The sequence below is a fragment of the Thamnophis elegans genome, chromosome 1 (assembly GCF_009769535.1).
Source record: "Thamnophis elegans isolate rThaEle1 chromosome 1, rThaEle1.pri, whole genome shotgun sequence".
In the NCBI taxonomy this organism is placed as follows: domain Eukaryota; kingdom Metazoa; phylum Chordata; class Lepidosauria; order Squamata; family Colubridae; genus Thamnophis; species Thamnophis elegans.
In genome coordinates this window covers 47,867,478-47,884,865 of record NC_045541.1, presented here as the reverse complement: position 1 = coordinate 47,884,865, position 17,388 = coordinate 47,867,478, and the positions used below count along the sequence as shown (strand labels likewise).

At 36.9% G+C, this 17,388-nt stretch overlaps 2 protein-coding genes across 2 annotated transcripts in view; one reads left to right on the top strand and one right to left on the bottom strand.

Annotated features, from left to right (window-relative positions):
- Positions 1–2,106, top strand: part of GPR39 (G protein-coupled receptor 39) — a 175,772-nt gene extending 173,666 nt beyond the window's left edge. The window contains exon 3 of the mRNA XM_032217146.1: positions 1,299–2,106. Within this exon, the coding sequence (XP_032073037.1) occupies positions 1,299–1,840 (542 nt within the window). The 3' untranslated portion in view covers positions 1,841–2,106. The remainder of the gene's footprint in view (positions 1–1,298) is intronic.
- A 60-nt stretch (positions 2,107–2,166) lies between these two features.
- The window catches only part of LYPD1 (LY6/PLAUR domain containing 1), a 40,064-nt gene continuing 24,842 nt past the window's right edge, over positions 2,167–17,388 (bottom strand). The window contains exon 3 of the mRNA XM_032217156.1: positions 2,167–2,420. Coding sequence (XP_032073047.1) covers positions 2,188–2,420 — 233 coding nt within the window. The 3' untranslated portion in view covers positions 2,167–2,187. The remainder of the gene's footprint in view (positions 2,421–17,388) is intronic.

Here is a 17,388-nt window from a genome sequence, read left to right as displayed (position 1 = left end):
ACATTTTCTAATAAAGCAAATTGAGTTTAGGACTAGCTTTAAAGCAAGTAATTTTTTAAGCAAATATGGTGTAAAAATCCACAAATCAAAGAAAACTTGCAGTGGAACAGCCAACATTTGGATAAATTATTTTCTTTCACAGATAAGGCACCTTTGCTCTAAAACAAGGAATACCCCAGCAAGGGTAAATAGGCTAAAAACTCTGAACATGTTATTTCTTTCCCTCAAATCCATCCATGAACATCCATCAAGGGGGAGTCTGCAAATGCATCCTTCATTTTATAGTGATTTTTCTTAAATTTAGCAATATTTCAGTAATTGAAATCAGAGATTATACTCAACTATCATTATGGAAAGATGGTTTAACGCTGGAACTAAAAAGTTGATTAAGAAAATGGAAGTTAAGCAAACCATTGTTCAGGATGGAGAAGAATACTGATTTATCACATTAATTCGTTTTAACAGATAAATAAGACAATGTGTGTGAAGGATGTTTTTAAAACTATGCAATCGGTAAGTATTTTTCTCAGCCCTGGGAGACTGGCATTTTCATCTTGCCAGCAATAAGAAAATCAATGATAAATATTTTAATATATTTCTTCAATAAAATTAACCTAACCTCAAATAAATACTCACATTTATAGGTGAATGCAAAATATTTGGACAGCAAAACTCGGAACAAACTTTGTGTTCTCTAGAAGCTCCATCTCCAGGAACATTTAATATTTGTTCTCTGTGCCATTTTATTTTAATTCAACTGCAGCTCCTTTCCTGAATTCCTTATATACTCTGTCATAAAAAGAGCCTCTCACACTGTACATAAAAATATTTTCTGTAGGAGAAAAGTTACCAAAAATAATGCCAAATTGTATGCACATTTTTTAAAATATAAGTGGAATTTGATCTGCTTTTGGATATTGCCTGTTCTAATATGGCTGTATTATTTAGTCATGAAAAGGAGGAGGAGGAATGGGCAACAGAGCATCAATAATATTTCAAGAATGCAGTACAAATGAAATAAAGCATTTGAACTTAACCGATGTCAAGGATCAAAAGAAATGCTACCTTACATGTTACACAATACTTATTGGAATACAGACTCCAATGACCTTGAAACCCATGGCTTGCCTTTTCCCCTCCTGTCTCTCTCAGAATATGTTTTGCTACTGGAGGAAGATGCTGTCAAGCAAAACACTGAAAAATTGGTATCATTTCCTAGCCGATAAGTGGAGCACTGACACTAAATATTTTATGATTTGGTTTCACAAGTTCTTTTTCTTTCTTCTCCTTCCTTGCAGGTTTGATTGTTGCAACACTAGCAATATGCTGGCTACCGAATCAAGTTCGAAGGATCATGATGGCTGCCAGGCCCAAGCAAGACTGGACAGTCTCTTATTTCCAGGCATATATCATTCTCATCCCCATAGCAGATATTTTCTTTTACCTTAGCTCTGTGGTGAATCCTCTCTTGTACAACATTTCCTCCCAACAATTCCGGAAGGTCTTTCTTCAAGTCCTCCGATGTCGCCTGTCCATAGAACATGCCAACAAACAGAAGTACTTGGCAACTAGTTTAAACTCTGTAGCCAGTGTCAACCATTCCAAACGCCCATTGATCTTCATGTCATCCAGGAGAAAGTCTTCCACCAAAGCAGCACAGAAAGTTCCCTCAAATATTCTTCAGGATGAGGCTGAAATTAACTCCAGTTTACCAAAACAGAGTCCCGAGTCACTGGAGCTCAATGTGATAACAATGCCTCTGGAGACTAGCATAGATCCAAGTCCTCTTAACCAAAATGGCGTTTGCGAACATGAAGAAACGTTACAGGATACACAATAGGCTGAAAGAAGCAGCAATAAAGGAAAACAAAAGAAAGACTTTATAGCCAACAACTTGTACCTTCCAAGTTCAAGTACAATAGATGACTTTCCAATAACATGAATGATAGTGCTTTTGTATGGACGACTGTTGATTTTTTTTCTTTGTTTTGTTTTGTTTTAAAGTGCACACTGAAAAAATTAGACAACTAAATCTATTCTGCAAGTAATGAAGTTGTTGAGACTTCTTTCAGATAAAACTCTTCTTTTGGGAAAGCAAACAACAACATCACAATGGAAATCAGCTATGCCTTTGAGAGAAGGGACATAGGAAGAATGATGGTGACAAAGGAAATCTTCCCTTAGAGTTTAGCAATGTGATAGAAATGGCAAACTAGACAGCAACATGGTTGTTAATACTCCAGCCCTAGGCATGGTCCCAGTGTTTCCTCGCTTCTTTGGCCTGGGCCCATTACAAAGTGGAGTGTTGCAACAGCTTATACAAACAGAGTTTATCTTTCCTGGAGTACAGAAAGTCTGGTATCCGGCAGAGGTCATGAGACAAGCTGCAGAGGAGGCACAGGACTTGCGATACAGGATCCCTGCGACACAGAACAAGAACTGATTTAGTCTAATATGAACAAATATGCTCTCCACTGTTTATTAGCAATTCGTATAATTGAAGGGGTGTCAAGCATTCACATGGCGACTATGAATGCTAGGACATTCAGCTCATTAGTACTTATTATGTTTTAACAGGAAAAAAAATAAAGCTTAAATAAAAAGGCATTACTCTTAAAATATGCCTCCAACCCCTATAAGGCCTGAAAATGGGGAGGTGGAAATGTGTTGTGTCACATTTCTTTAAAGATTTAATATTTGAATCAGACACAATTGTCAGAGTATTGTTTGATTTTCAAGAGAATTCATGGTTTGTAATACATTTTAGAAATTCTTCAGTATTTCTGTAAAAAAAACAAACCTAAACTGTGAAAAGCTCATAGGGGCACGCAGCAGAATGTTCTACATTACATGGAAGAAAAGATTAGAAAAATCTCTTCGCTGTAACTAGTCTATTGCCGTATAAAGCTGGGTACACTGTTATTAAACGTATGTGTGAAAGGTTTACTTCAAAAGTTCTGGTGATTATAAAATGAACTCTCCTTTAATACACACACTTATAGAAACATACACAAAGTGAATTACTTATATTCTGCACCCAGTTGTCATATGACCTCAAAATCTCTTCTTTCATATGATCTGATAGAAATTCAGCTTTGGGCTGGATACATAAATAATATGGCTATCAAACACTAACACTGTATGCTTCAGTTTCTCAGACAATTTGCTTTGGGGATTTCTGGAAGCAACCTTCATAGTTAATTTAAAACAATTCTTTCCTTTTAAGTAAAACTTGCACTGATCGTGCTCTCTTTATTGGGGAGGAAATTAAACATGGATGAAACATAAAAAATGCATTTGTTATATTCAGGGAATTAAATATTTTCAAAAATATGTGTTCCAGCAAAAATGTAGAAAACATTCACTTGTGTTGACACTCTTTTGTCACCGATATATCTTTTGTAATATGTAAGAATTTCATTATCTCCTATTTAATCCATGATTCACTGCTGATCAGCAAATAAGTACCTACCATTTTAAAGCTAGAAAAACAAAAATGTTTTACCTGACATGACAGTACGTTTGATTTAAAAATGTACTAGGAATACCAAGGGTACTTATATGCAAATACAATATTTGCAATATTAAGAATTTGAAATCTAAATCAGTTAATCTTTAATATATTGCATTCTCCAGCTGCATTCTTGAATGGGCCAATCCAATTGTTAATTTGCTTCAGTTGACCCTGTTCTGGTAGAAAACATATAGACCACAAAATTTTGCACATAAAAATGGTTCTTTGCCTCAAAGTGTGTTCTTATTCAGGTTCTACTGAAAATATTCTAAAGCTTAAGGAATTTCTTGATGGGAATCCCACCCCTCTTACATAATCCATTTGACTCATATGGTTCCCACTGAATCCTTTCAATTACTGAGACAGATACAACGAATCTAGAGAAATACTGAGGTCAGCCAGCTCCTTGTGGAGTTAGGACAGCAGTTTGTGTAAATTCACAGATGTTCACAAGTTACAGATAAGCAAACCATTTTTTGTACTGTTCTTCTATGATAACTAAAGAAAAGGCTCTTCCTCCATTTTTCAGAGAACGAAGACCCAGGCAACAACTTTGGATAAAAATGAAAATCTTATCTAGATTTGGAGGGCATATTTGCTTAGGTGACTTATGTCTAATTGGAAAAAAATGTTGAGGAGAAAGACTCAGCTGAGTCCATTGAGAAGCACTATAGTCCAGTGGTGGGTTGCTAATTTTTTTACTACCAGTCCAGGCACATTCTTGCACACGCTTATGTGATGCTTCTGTGCATGCGCAGAAGTGTCCAGGTGGGTGGGCGGAGCCTCCCACCACCGCAATTACCAGTTTGCCTGATGTGGGCTGAACCGATACCAACCCACCTCCGCTGTATTCTGCTGCAAAGAGAAAGAGGGTGCTCTTTGAACACTGAAGGAAAGGTGTAGTTTCCTACTCTGTGTGGAAGGGTTGGGAAATAGAAGGCATTTTCATTCCTAAATGGAATGCAGTCATGCCTTCAGAGAAATGGTAGTGATATCTGAGTGAAGGATATCTGTTAATAATTTTAAAAAAAAATCAGATTTCAATGTTAAGCAAAAACTTTATTCCCCTGCCTGCTGAGCTAAAATAACTTATATTACGAATATATGCATCATAAAGTATTTATTTATTTCTCATTTATTGATTTGGTTCCTAAATAAGAAATAAACAATCACAAAGTGATTCAAAGTGGCACTCAAAGTGGCTTTAAAAATCAGCAAAACAATAAACTAAAACTAAAACGATGAAACAGTATCAAAATAGACAGACAAATCTTTCATCTGCATAATACTCCACCCCAAAACACCCCAGCAAAAGGCCTGCCAAAAGAGACAGATTTTGAGGGTCTTCCAAAATGACAGCTGGGCCAGAAACATTAATGCATCAAGTTTTATGCTGTATTACAAGGCAGGTATTGATAGAAAAAAACTGATATTTTGACCCACCATAGTTGAACTTATATGGTGGACCGTAACAAAGAGTAAGGGTGTTGTAATACAACTTACCACCATAATTGAGCCCAAAATTTCTGTTGCTAAGTTAAACATTAATTAAGTGAATTTTGACCCATTTTACGACCTTTCTTGACACAGTTGTTAAGTGAATCACTACAGTTGTTAAGTTAGTAACAGAGGTATTAAGTGAATCTGACTTTCCCATTGATTTTGCTGATCAGAAGTTTGTAAAAGGGATCACATGACCCTGGGACATTGCAATCACCATAAATATGAGTTGCCAAGCATCTGAATTTTGACACACAACCATGGGGATCCTGAAACGGTCATAAGTGTGAAAAAAGTCATAAGTCACTTATTTCAGTGCTGTTGTAACTTTGAATGGTCACTAAATAAACTTCTAAGTCGAGGACTACATGCATATGAAGCTATGAAGGAATTTACTGCACCTGGCAACCTACAGGCAAACCAGTGTAGGACAAGAAAGACAAAGGCTTCACATAGGTATTAGAGAACATAGTAGCCCTTTGAAAACATTTTACAGAAACATAAAATAATGAAAATACCATCCACTGGTGATTAGAAGGATATTCAAGCTATTGCAGAGGGCTTAAACATTGTTTTCTTGAATAGTCTGCTAAAATTGCCTTCTGAGAAGGAGACTTTTGTAGAATAAAAGCCCTTTCTGAAGAAAAGCGTTATTTAGTTTCTGATCTGAGTAGCAGGTGACAGAATAGCTAAATGGAAGAAGAGACAACAAAGTTTTACTTTTGGACACATCTGACTGAATTCAGCATAACGGGGAACCAGACAGAACTTTGTCATTGAGGATAAGTGAAAAGGTTTGAGAAAGAACCACAATAGAAAGTCTAACTTTGAGAAGAGAAGAAGGCAATCTTTTGATAACAAGCCATGGAAGATTAGAGCTGGCATGTGATGGTTATTCCAAAGAAGAAAGTGAAAGATGTGGAGTGTGCAAAAAAGTGAGCCGCCCAGTAATGAGAGGATTCTCATGTCAGGAACAATGATTGCAATTGGGTGGTTAGCCACAGTGCTTGAATGAAAGGTGAGGAGAATATGTGAATGAGGGCCTGAGGAAGCAGTGGTGGTTAGCATTATAATGCTTTAGAAAATCTATGGGGTTGATTAGGAATATGGATAGCAGGAGGAGAATGGTCAAAATCCAATGCCCATCCTAGAAGAGACCAATGAATACTAAAGCAACACAAGAGCACAAGACAGCAGAAAGGGAATTTTCAGAGGACAACATGATTGGCTTTTCTCCTGAAATCTCAAGATAATGGGGGGGGGGGAATGTTCCCTCCTATATCTGATATTGCAGTTTTAAACTTGATCGTGTCACTTGATGTATTGCAACTTTTTTTGCCCTTGTGGTGCCTCAATGGGAGTGGCCTATGCATGATGCATCCGGCCCACATGTTGCCAATTTGACACTCCTATGATATAGAAAGATGACATGCAGAATGAGAACTCAGCTGAGATCTATCATGTGTTTTTTTTGTTAAAAATGCATTTTGGGTCTGAAGGGGTATGGATTTTCTAAACTGGTAAATCTGGCTTTGATACACCAGTAGAATCAAAGCAGCAGGTTGAAAATCTGCAATTATAGGGCCATGTGAAAAGACTTACCTCCTCTTCCTTTCCTTTTTGCTCTGATTAGAAGGAGTGAGTTTTTTAGAAGGTTTTATACATACATTGAATTATTTTCTTGATCCTGAAGGTAAAATTGCAGATGCCTCTGGATTGATTTATTATATCAATTTATACAGCCACCCATCTTACAATCATGACTCTGGACAGCAAAGGGAAAATTATTGGCAGGAGGATATATAAAATATTTTTGAGGTAGGACATATGAGGTACCTGGTAACTTGTGAGACACAGTGAAAATTTTGGATAAAAACAAAGTGCTATAATAGAATTGGCTGCCCTAAGAGTCCACCCCCCCATAGCAGGATTAGCTTATAGGTTAGAGACAGGATTGCACAGAATCTATTTTGCTACCACTTGACAAAACTTACAAGATCCCACTGAGTGACCTTTCCTAAGGGATAAACAATGTCCACAATTACCCGACGAAGGAAGTTTGCTTTTACAAGGCTGCAGAATGTGGCCTTGGAGGCCTTATGCCTGATCCAAAAGTCACGTAAATTGGAAGACTATCAACAGCCCAAGTTATAAAACAAATAAAAGTAATCAAATGGCATCAAAATTAAGTAAAATAAAACAACATGAAAAAGAAGACGAAAGCCAGGGAACTCAGATAGGTATCTTGAGAGAATAATTATGGTACAAAGCAACTGGCAAAACTAACATATGGGGACATTGCTGTGTTATGGTAACTTGTTATTACACAGTTGTTTTCTGAGTGGGTTATCTTTTTTCCTAGTCTCTTCATACAGGTAGTCCTCGACTTACACCCACAATTGAGCCCAACATTTTGATAGCTAAGCAAATCTCTTGTTAAGAGAGTTGTGTCCCATTTGATCACCTTTTTTGCCATCGTTATTAAGCAAATCACTACAATTGTTAAGTGAATCTGGCTTCCTCCATTGATTTTGCTTCTTGAAAGCCAGCTGAGGTTACAAAGGGTGATTACATGACCCTGGGGAAGTGCAACTGCCATAAATATATGCCAGTTGCTAAGGCCTGAATTTTGATCATGTGACCATGGTGATATAGTGGTCATAAGTCACTTTTTATAGTGCTGTTGTAACTTTGAACAGTCACCAAATGAATGATTGTAAGTCAAGGATTATTTAAAATAGGTTTTTTCCCTTGTCTTATTTTTAATCTTTATACGGCTTGTATTATATAATAAATGTATATTCATTTTAATTATATACTAAAATATATTGCAATTGTAAAGTATTTCATATTTTATGCGATACTGACATACTCAGCTACTCAATTTGTGTAGAAATGTTATTAAAAAAGTAAATTGTAATTTTAAAAAATGTAATACAATTATTTTTTTAAAGAAATAATAATAGAGTGCACACAGGAATGATTATAGATTTTCAGGATTTTTTTTCTGCACTAATTGGTATCAGCATTTATATCTGTGGGGGACAGAACCTATAACTGTATTTGTAGCATCTTGCTCTGCTGGTTCAAATTCCTGGATGAAATTGATGGAAGCTTCCAATTCCTGGTTAGAAATATCACCTTTTCGGATTGCTATAATTTATACAGGCCCAGACTTCCCTGGAGGATGGATACAGCTTGCACAAGCGAGGGGAACTGTTAAAACTACTCAAAAAGAAGAACGGCCTCTGATCAGAGTGACAGTAAACATGACTTTGCTGCAGCTGCACTGGTAAAATAATTGCTCAGATCTATAATCATCTGAGTTGGGAGGGGTACCTTTATCAATCCTTCTCTTTGCATTATTTTAAAATGTTTTTATGGGGTGATATGCAGACAAAATAAGGGATGTGGTGGCTCAGTACCTAAGATGCTGAGCTGGTTGATTAGAAAGGTCGGCAGGTCAGCAGTTTGAATCCCTAGCCTAACGGAGTGAGCTCCCGTTACTTGTTCCGCCAACCTAGCAGTTCGAAAGCACATAAAAAATGCAAGTAGAAAAATAGGGACAACTTTAGTGGGAAGGTAACAGCGTTCCGTGTACCTCTGGCATTTAGTCATGCCGGCCACATAACCATGGAGATGTCTTCAGACAGCGCTGGCTTTTCAGCGTTGAAATGGAGATGAGCACTGCTCCTAGAGTCGGGAACGACTAACACATATATGTGAGAGGAACCTTTACCTTTATCTTTTATGCAGATAAAAATAATGTTTCTCCTTCCCATCCACTTCCCCCCTCCTCCAAAAGGTTAGATTGAATCTTCTGTGCAAGACGGAGGGGAGGAACACTCCTGTATTTGCAGAAAGTTAAATTCAGGATCGATCGGCTTCTGAAACGGGTCATTTGGAAGGGTTGAAGTTTGTACTACAGCCTAAGCAGGAATCAATGTACTTTCAGTTTCTTTCCTCTTCTTGCACTTTTTCCCTTTATCCCCTCCCGCCTTTTTAAAAGTCCTTTACTGAGTTTCTGTCTAATGCAGTTTTTGAAGTATTTTAAAAAATCTATTTATTGTTTTAAAAATGCATTTATATATTTTTGTAAGCTACAGTCAAATAAAAAGATTTTTATTTTATCCTTGACCTCTAGAAATGCTGGCTTTTCTATACACATTTATATTTCGGTCATCTGTGGTGATTTCCTGGTTATTAAAGTTCTTAGATGTCCTTCCAAGAAGAGAAGAATTTTAAATAAACTTGTTGACTTAACACCCAAAGCTACTTTTTGTTTTGTTTAAACACATTTTGCCACAGGAAAAGAATTTTCTAGGATATGGGTAGGGCAAATATACTGAGTGGTAACCTCAGATAGTAATTTTGGTTAATAAATTTTCCAAATTTGTAGCACAAATGGATTCAAAAGATGTTGATAAATTGTTCTATGTATCAACCTTATTAATTACTATGGTTCCACTAAAGATCACTGTTATTTTTTGCTGTTGCTCTTCTTTTTGGTTTGGTGGTTGATCAGACAAAGAGGATTTTGAGGAAATGTTTTATTTATACAAACATCCTGCAAACTGAGAAATTGCATGAGGCTCTTGATTGTGCTATATGGAAAGAAACAAAAGAAAGAACACGCAACTGTTTGGGTCAGAAGTAGGAAATTTGGTTTAGAGCATGCCTATAAAGCTGTGCATTGCCATGGAATCCATACCATTAGGCTAGAAACTGGTAGTTGTGAATTCTAAGTCCTGCCAGGCACGAAACTGGTTGAGTGACCTTAGGCTAGTCATTCACTGCACCATAGGAAACAGAAGACCACATCCAAAATCTTGCCAAGAAAACTGCAGGGACAGTAATCAAGAGTCATAATGGGTTCAAATGTGCGAATTTTTCCTCTCCCCCCCCCCCCGGGCTACACAACTATCACATAAATATCGCAGTTCCATTAATGAAGTACTAACATTACCTTTTTTGCACCATCTTAAAATTTTGGAAAGTTAAGATAAAGACATTTTTGAACAATTTTATAAAACAACTTCTACTGGAATTATAATGTTTTGATGCTGCCACTTGGAGATTAACCATGTTCATGTACTTAATATTGAACATCTTTTGAATCTGAATTCTACTTTTAATATACATTTTGATTTTTTTTCTTCAACTTGAAGGAAAAGAATTTGAGGGAAAATCTCCTAGATTAATAAAGATGCCTTTCTCTACAAAGTTTTCCTCTTACCCCTTATCAATGGTTTTATATTTGTCATTTTGAAGGTGGATAAAGATCCTGCAGAGTGTGCAAAAGATCACTTAATTTCTTTGTAATATTTTTCTTCACCCAATTTCTTTGAAAAATATTGACAGTGACTTTGCTGGAAGACTTCAAACTATATTAGCTTTGACTGTACATCTCATGCAATCTGGTTTATAAAAGAACATCAAACATTGGATAATATATTATCTGTGGATATATTGAATATGCAGTATATCTGAATATCTCCAAATATATTTGGCTGCAGATGGGGAAAAAACCCCATTGAAAATACAAGTTTATATTTTTGGACCACATTTTCTTTTAATACAGGTTACCTTCCTATGTTGTGGATTGGATTGAAATCTGATAATCTCATCTGTTAGTTTGGGTAATAATAAATGGAATTACATTGTTACTTATTAGAATGTGACATGAAACTCAACAAGGTTTACTTTATTTCTTTTGTGTAATTTGATTTTGAAACCATTGCCTTGTTTTATCAGGTAATCTAAAAGCATTTTAGATATCAACGTGACTGGGCTGGAACATAAATAGAATATTATATACCAAAAATATTTAGTATTTTATTCATGATTACCAGTATTGTTTATCTAAATCTACATATTTAACAAAACAACTTGCTCATTTTAGGGTCATTTTATTCATTAGAATAAGTTTAAATAGTTCTAAAGTTTCTGTGGCTACAGGAATGTGCAAACCAGGCAGACAAATTTCATTTAAAGCAGATGTCCTTGCAGAAAAATCCTACCAGTTTTCCATGGTCAAAACTACATTGAATTGAACCCCAATGCTACAGTGGCTAGTACTGAGCTTCCAGCACTAATAAATAATAGCTCTCCCTTGGCAACAGGCAGACACATCATATACCAACAGCTAAATAGTCCTCATTTCCAGCTCATGTAAACTTGCTGGAATAATCATAGAGAAAAGAAAACACCGATTGGTTTCCCACAGGCCCAAGTGCAACAGCAATCCAACTCTCTCAATAATTATTATCTTACTACTTAGACTTTCATCCACTTTCTCAAAAACCACAAGCTAAAGTGAATCCCATACAAAGTAGTGCTTGATTCCCAGACTGAAATCATTTGGAAGCTGTTTTGCCAAATGCTTAGTCTATCTCTTCCAAAGGTGCACTGGGCATTTGATGCAACTGTCTCCCATTTCTGGAAAAATGCCTAAGTGCTTTTGAAACCCAACAGTATCAATATGGTGCTTGCAAGAATCAATGAGATAGACCACAGGAATAGCCCACTCACCCTGCACAAGTCCAAACTAACTATAAGCAAATCAGGAAGGACAAATTACAATAACTTCCATATTCAGATCACATTTTCAGACCGGTATTAATCTGTAAAGGTAAAGTTCAAGTCTAATGTATGATCGCTTGAGTGAAAGTGACAAGAGATTACCTGAGACAAAATCATGGTTATCACTGAATTCATGAACTCCCAGGCCCTCAACACTGAAAGCTAGGAAAACTGCAAAACCAGACTGATAATGCAGTCCAGGAGAAGACCTTTCCATAAAGCTACAGTAGGTGGGAATACACAAGCAGAACCCCATACTTATTCCTGTAGCATAAACTCATTTAAAGACATTCACAGACCAAGTGTTCATCTTCAGCTTGTTCCCAAGGATTATTGTACTCATATTCCCTCTTTCTTGTGGGCATCACAGCTAATGCAGGACCAAATTTTCAAAAAGCATATTTCTGTGAGAATGACATTACTTCCTTTTTCACACCAAGTTTCTGAAATTATCTGGGTCCATCCATTCATCCAAACAATGAACATAATTATTATGAATTGAGCTACGATTTACCAGAAGAAGCCTAAGATGATGGCCACCAGCAATTCTGCACCATCAATTACTATTCTGAATTTACAATCTAGCATGAGATATTAACAGTCTTCAAAACTATCCCACGTAGTCCTTGACTTATGAGAATTGGACCCAAAATTTCCATTGCTAAGCAAGACAATTGTTAAGTGAATTTTGCCCTATATTGCAACCTTATGTTTATTAATACAATTTTTTACCTGCAAATTATCCCATTGGAATTTGGATATCCTATTTTTGAAAACTGAATACATATAATACTTATTATTTCCCCTTTCTTTTACCCATTTATTTTTTATTGATTTATACTTCACATTTTTGAACCACCAATCTTTTCTCAGAGAGGGACATTCACTAATGAAAGTCAGTTATTGTTGTGGCCTGTCAGAAGCTAAATCAGAGGAAGAGGAGGCATGGGAGTCAGGGTCAGCATTGAGACAACCTGAGAACTCCAAGGGTGAAGAAGGAATGGAGCTGGCAAAGACAGAGACAGAAGTGGACCTGGGCTGTCTGTCAGCCCTCAGATGGAGGGTCAACCACCTCCAGGTCGGGAGGTGGCTGATGAGGAAAAGGAGGAACAACTGGATCCAGTGCCTGATGCGCAAATGCGCAAATGCAGAGGACAGGAAAGCAGTGGAAATCCATGGGCCGATCCTGGGGAAGGAAGAACCACCACTGCTAGCAATAGCAATAGCAGTTAGACTTATATACCGCTTCATAGTGCTTTCAGCTCTCTCTAAGCGGTTTACAGAGTCAGCATATCGCCCCCACAGTCTGGGTCCTCATTTTACCCACCTCCGAAGGATGGAAGGCTGAGTCAACCCTGAGCCGGTGAGATTTGAACAGCCGAACTTCAGATAACAGTCAGCTGAAGTGGCTGCAGTACAGCACACTTAACCACTGCGCCACCTCGGCTCTCAGCCTTACCCTAGCTCTGGGGATAAAAGGCAGGGGGAAGAGATGAATAGATGTGGCAGACAACTATTCATCTCCCGGACAGCTGGATTTGTTACCCTGCGGTGAGAGAAAAACTTTTTGCTGGGGCTCCTAATAAAGGAATCTTTGCATTAACTACAGAGGGTTTATTGAGTTTGGGGAGCTGAGTCAGAACAGTTTTGTTACAAAATCTTATGAAGTCAGTTTTGTTATAAAATGGTGATAAAAGGTAAATAGATATAGAGATTTAATTAAATCTCACAAAGCAGCTACCACTCAAATCTTATTCCATTTGTAATATGTGGAACTTTCGTTATTCTTTAACAAAGCCCAATAAACCACACAGTATTTTACCACATGCAAGTACAGCTGACAACATTCTGCTACATTCCATTCTTTGTTGTCAATAAATTTCTTAGGGCATGTAATAAATTCTTTCTATTACTTTTGGTATAGTCCACAACAGAGAAGATATTTCAGGACTCTTGGACAAATATATATATTTGTCAATATGCCTGATAGCTAAAAAGTAACATGTTTCATCAAATATATAAAGCTGATTCCTTTAGATGTTGTTAGAAAACCTTTTCCTCAACAAAAAGCTCCAATGGCACAATGATTCTCAAATATTTTTTTTGCCAAAATATAAATACCACCAAAACAAATAAAAACAAAATAAATATTTATATGTTCTCCATGTGTGGAAAGTTTAACTGTACCATAAGCATTGCACTTGCATTTTGTGGCCAATACCTGCATGAATCTAGTCCTAAAGTCTTAACACAGAAAAGTCAAAAATCCTTGCTATATAGCAGGTTCATATTCTGATTATTTGTTATCTGGTCATGGCTAAGTCTAACTATTTGTTATATTCATCAATGCGTATCAATAGATAATTACCACTTAATAATTATCTTTTTCATAGCAACACATATGATTTATGACTTTTCTCTTCAATGTTATTGTTTGTTCATAAAGACATGATTGAATACCCTTGTGTGTAACTGATAAAGGCTTCTCAGCTCATTTCTGATAACAACCTTATAAATGGGCCCATTTATCTTCCTTTTCAACTTCCATAACTTTTCCTGTTCTCATAGAACTCTGAAAGCCCATTTATTTAAAAGCACTTTGTTTGATAAAGGTATCTCTATCTGATGCATACATTGCCTATTATTTCCACCACATACTGTTTCCCTTTGTCTTTTAATCTATATTCTATTTTCAAGTGTGTCATCCCCCCTGGTTCTCTGAACTGCAAAATCTGCAGTGTGATTAGATTAGTTCGGGCATATGAAAAGAATGCAAGAACTACAGTGTTGTCCTCACATAGCAACCTTCCTGAAAGTTGATGAGTTTTGACTGTCATTGTTTTTAATCATTAGTAACTGTTCTCGGAAGATGGTGCCTTTGTTCCATTAAACTTCTAATGAGGGTTTAAGGTGACAGTCTCATTTGGTTTACAGAGTTCTTCATGTGAAGAAACTGTTCAATATCTCCACAATGAAGAGTCCTGCTTTGAAAATCTTACCAATTTGGATATTTTGATTCACTTGTTTACACAGAATAGTAGAATGGGTCAGTGCACTACATGTTGGGGTGTGCAGAGAGGAAAATAAGCATCCTTGGGGAATAATAAGGTTTTGGTTGCCCTTGTGGCAAACTGTCCCACAAATTCCAAAACCTGACCCCCTTTTGTAGACCTATTCTTAGAAAAGAATGCTGCATGTGGCTGATGACCTTGTTTATTCCTGCTATATCTTATTAAAAAGTGTTATGTGAAAGGTTTAATTGACCTAAGCCATAAAGGGAAGTAAAGGTCAATATTTATAGATCCACCTCGTGACAATTAGATTTAGTTAGATTTCTTATTGCTTTCCCCCTTAGTTTCTGCACTTAATTTTGCTCAGTATCTTATTCTTCTTCTGCACATTACATAGTCCTTGAAAAGTATATCAAATAGGCAAAAAGACGAAATCCTTACATAATAACAATTTATGTTTTAAAGGGTATATTCAAGTACCAAGTCTCTGATATTTATTTTTGCTTTTTTAAATGTTTGATGCTTCTTTCTTGTATCAATTATATTTGCCCCATACCTGAGGTAATAATCCTCGCCAAGGATACTCATATCAATCTTAGATATTTGAAAAAAGTTAATACTGTTATATTCTCTAATGAAATTCAAAGCGCATTAATATTGGTGTGCAAAATATGAAATGTTTAACTTCAGCCATTTAAAGCATTAATACTAAATAAATAAGTTAAGTTTGACTTTACAGATAAATGTTTCTAATAACTGAGGATAATGTATGTACAAAAGGAATAACTTGTCAAATATTTTGTTTTCTCCGAAAATATTTTGACTTGGTAAAAATACCCCATTCCCTCCAGGCAGAACTCTTAGGGCTGATTAAAAGTAATCTTGTTCATACAATGGTGACTATGACATTAAAGCACTGATTAAAATATTAAACATTGCATGGAATAAATGAGACACAGAAATGTTCATATTGGGTATAAACAATGAATAGACTCCAGAATGCAATAGAATTCCTTTTTATCTTATGGAGGGGGATCTATTAAACCTGTAAAATCTATTTCCTTTTATTTTAAAATGCTCTTAGATAATTAGTCATAATATATATTAAGCTAAAGGCCCAAAAAGACAGTGAGATCCAACGGTGTTTAATCCTTTATATAACTTACTAGGTCTATCCTGAGAGATTTTAGGGGAGATTACCTGTAGACTCCCACTCCCCAATGGTCAAGTCCTCTCCAGGGTCACATGACCAAACCTCATGCATGTGCAGGGTCACATGACCAAACTTCAGAATTTAGCAACACAGCTACATTTACAACTGTATGCAGTGTCTAACGGTCATGTGACCAGTTTTGAAAAAAACAGCATTTACTTTTGGTTATTTGCAAAATTGTGTCCATAACAAACCACTGGTTTATTAATACTGCAGCACAGGGTTAATGACTGCCCCCCAAAGGTCTTAAATTGAGGTCTATCATGTGACTGACCCATTTTGACATGTGACAGTTATGACATACAACTGTAATCAGAGTTCATTATAATTGTATGTTGAGGACTACCTGTAATTGATCTAACAGAGTTCTTCTAAAACATTATACGTAGTCCTCACTTAATTACCACAATTGGGACTGGCAATTCTGTGACACAGTCACTAAGTGAGGCATCACATGAATGTGATAGACTAATGACTTCACTTGCACTGTGTTTAAGTGAAATATCACATGAAGGTAAGTTATGATTTTACTGCTGTCCTCTCCATTTATTCTGCTTTTAGGAAACCAGTTGTTCAATGTGCAGCAGGATGCTCCATCCATCATAAACACTCACTGGTTGCAAAGTGATGGAATCTTAATCACATGACTGCAGGGCTGGTGTGATAGTTGTCAATCAGTCATAAAGTTACTTTTTCCAGTGCTGTTGTAACTTCAAAATCACTAAACTGGGTAGCTATTAAGTGAGGACTACTTGTACTTAACTCAATATAGTTGGGCTACATACCACTTTCCCAAATTCTAGAGTAACCAGAGAAGGGAGTTCAAATTAATTTTTCTAGGTATGAGTCTCCACTGTCTTTGGCCCTTCATTAGAAGAAACTATATAAAGCAAAAGCATTTCTGCCCTTGTACTTTTTCCTCTCATGTTCTATTTCTATCTGTCAATCTTCGTACTTTCAAAAAGCCAGTTTCAATAGTGCATTGTACTGGAAACTGCCTCCTACCCCATGGCTTGTGCCAGCTCTGCAGGATTGGCCAAGATATTTCACAGCCTGAGGTAATGTTGTGGCCCAGCAGGAGCCATTGGAGCTGCAAACAGATTCCGACAGCGAGGGGCCCTATGATTCAGCTCTGGAAGGTGTGGAGAACCCTGGACAGGGTTCCAACTCCGAGCAGGGACCAGAGAGGCTGGTTGGCCAGGAGGTGCCTGAGGCATGGAGCAGTGGTGAAAGCCAAAGGGAGTGTGCCCCTGACGTCAGGCCTTGGAGCAGTGGGGAGGAGACAAGGGAGTTGGTCCTGGATGCCCGGCAACAGCGGGCAAATAAACGCAGAGAACAACTACGCAGATGCAGAAGATAATTGGACCCAGGTGGTTGTAATTAGGCTCCTCTCAAGATAGTATATAAGGAGAGACTTTGGGGGGAGGAGGCTGTTTGCAGTATTCAACTTAATTATTAACGCTGGAGAAGCTGTTATCTGTATCTGTCGGAGTCTGGTTCTGCCAAGGTTCTTTATCTGTTCGTTCATGTTTGGGCTTTCAGCCACCAAGATTTATAGTCCTGCTAAT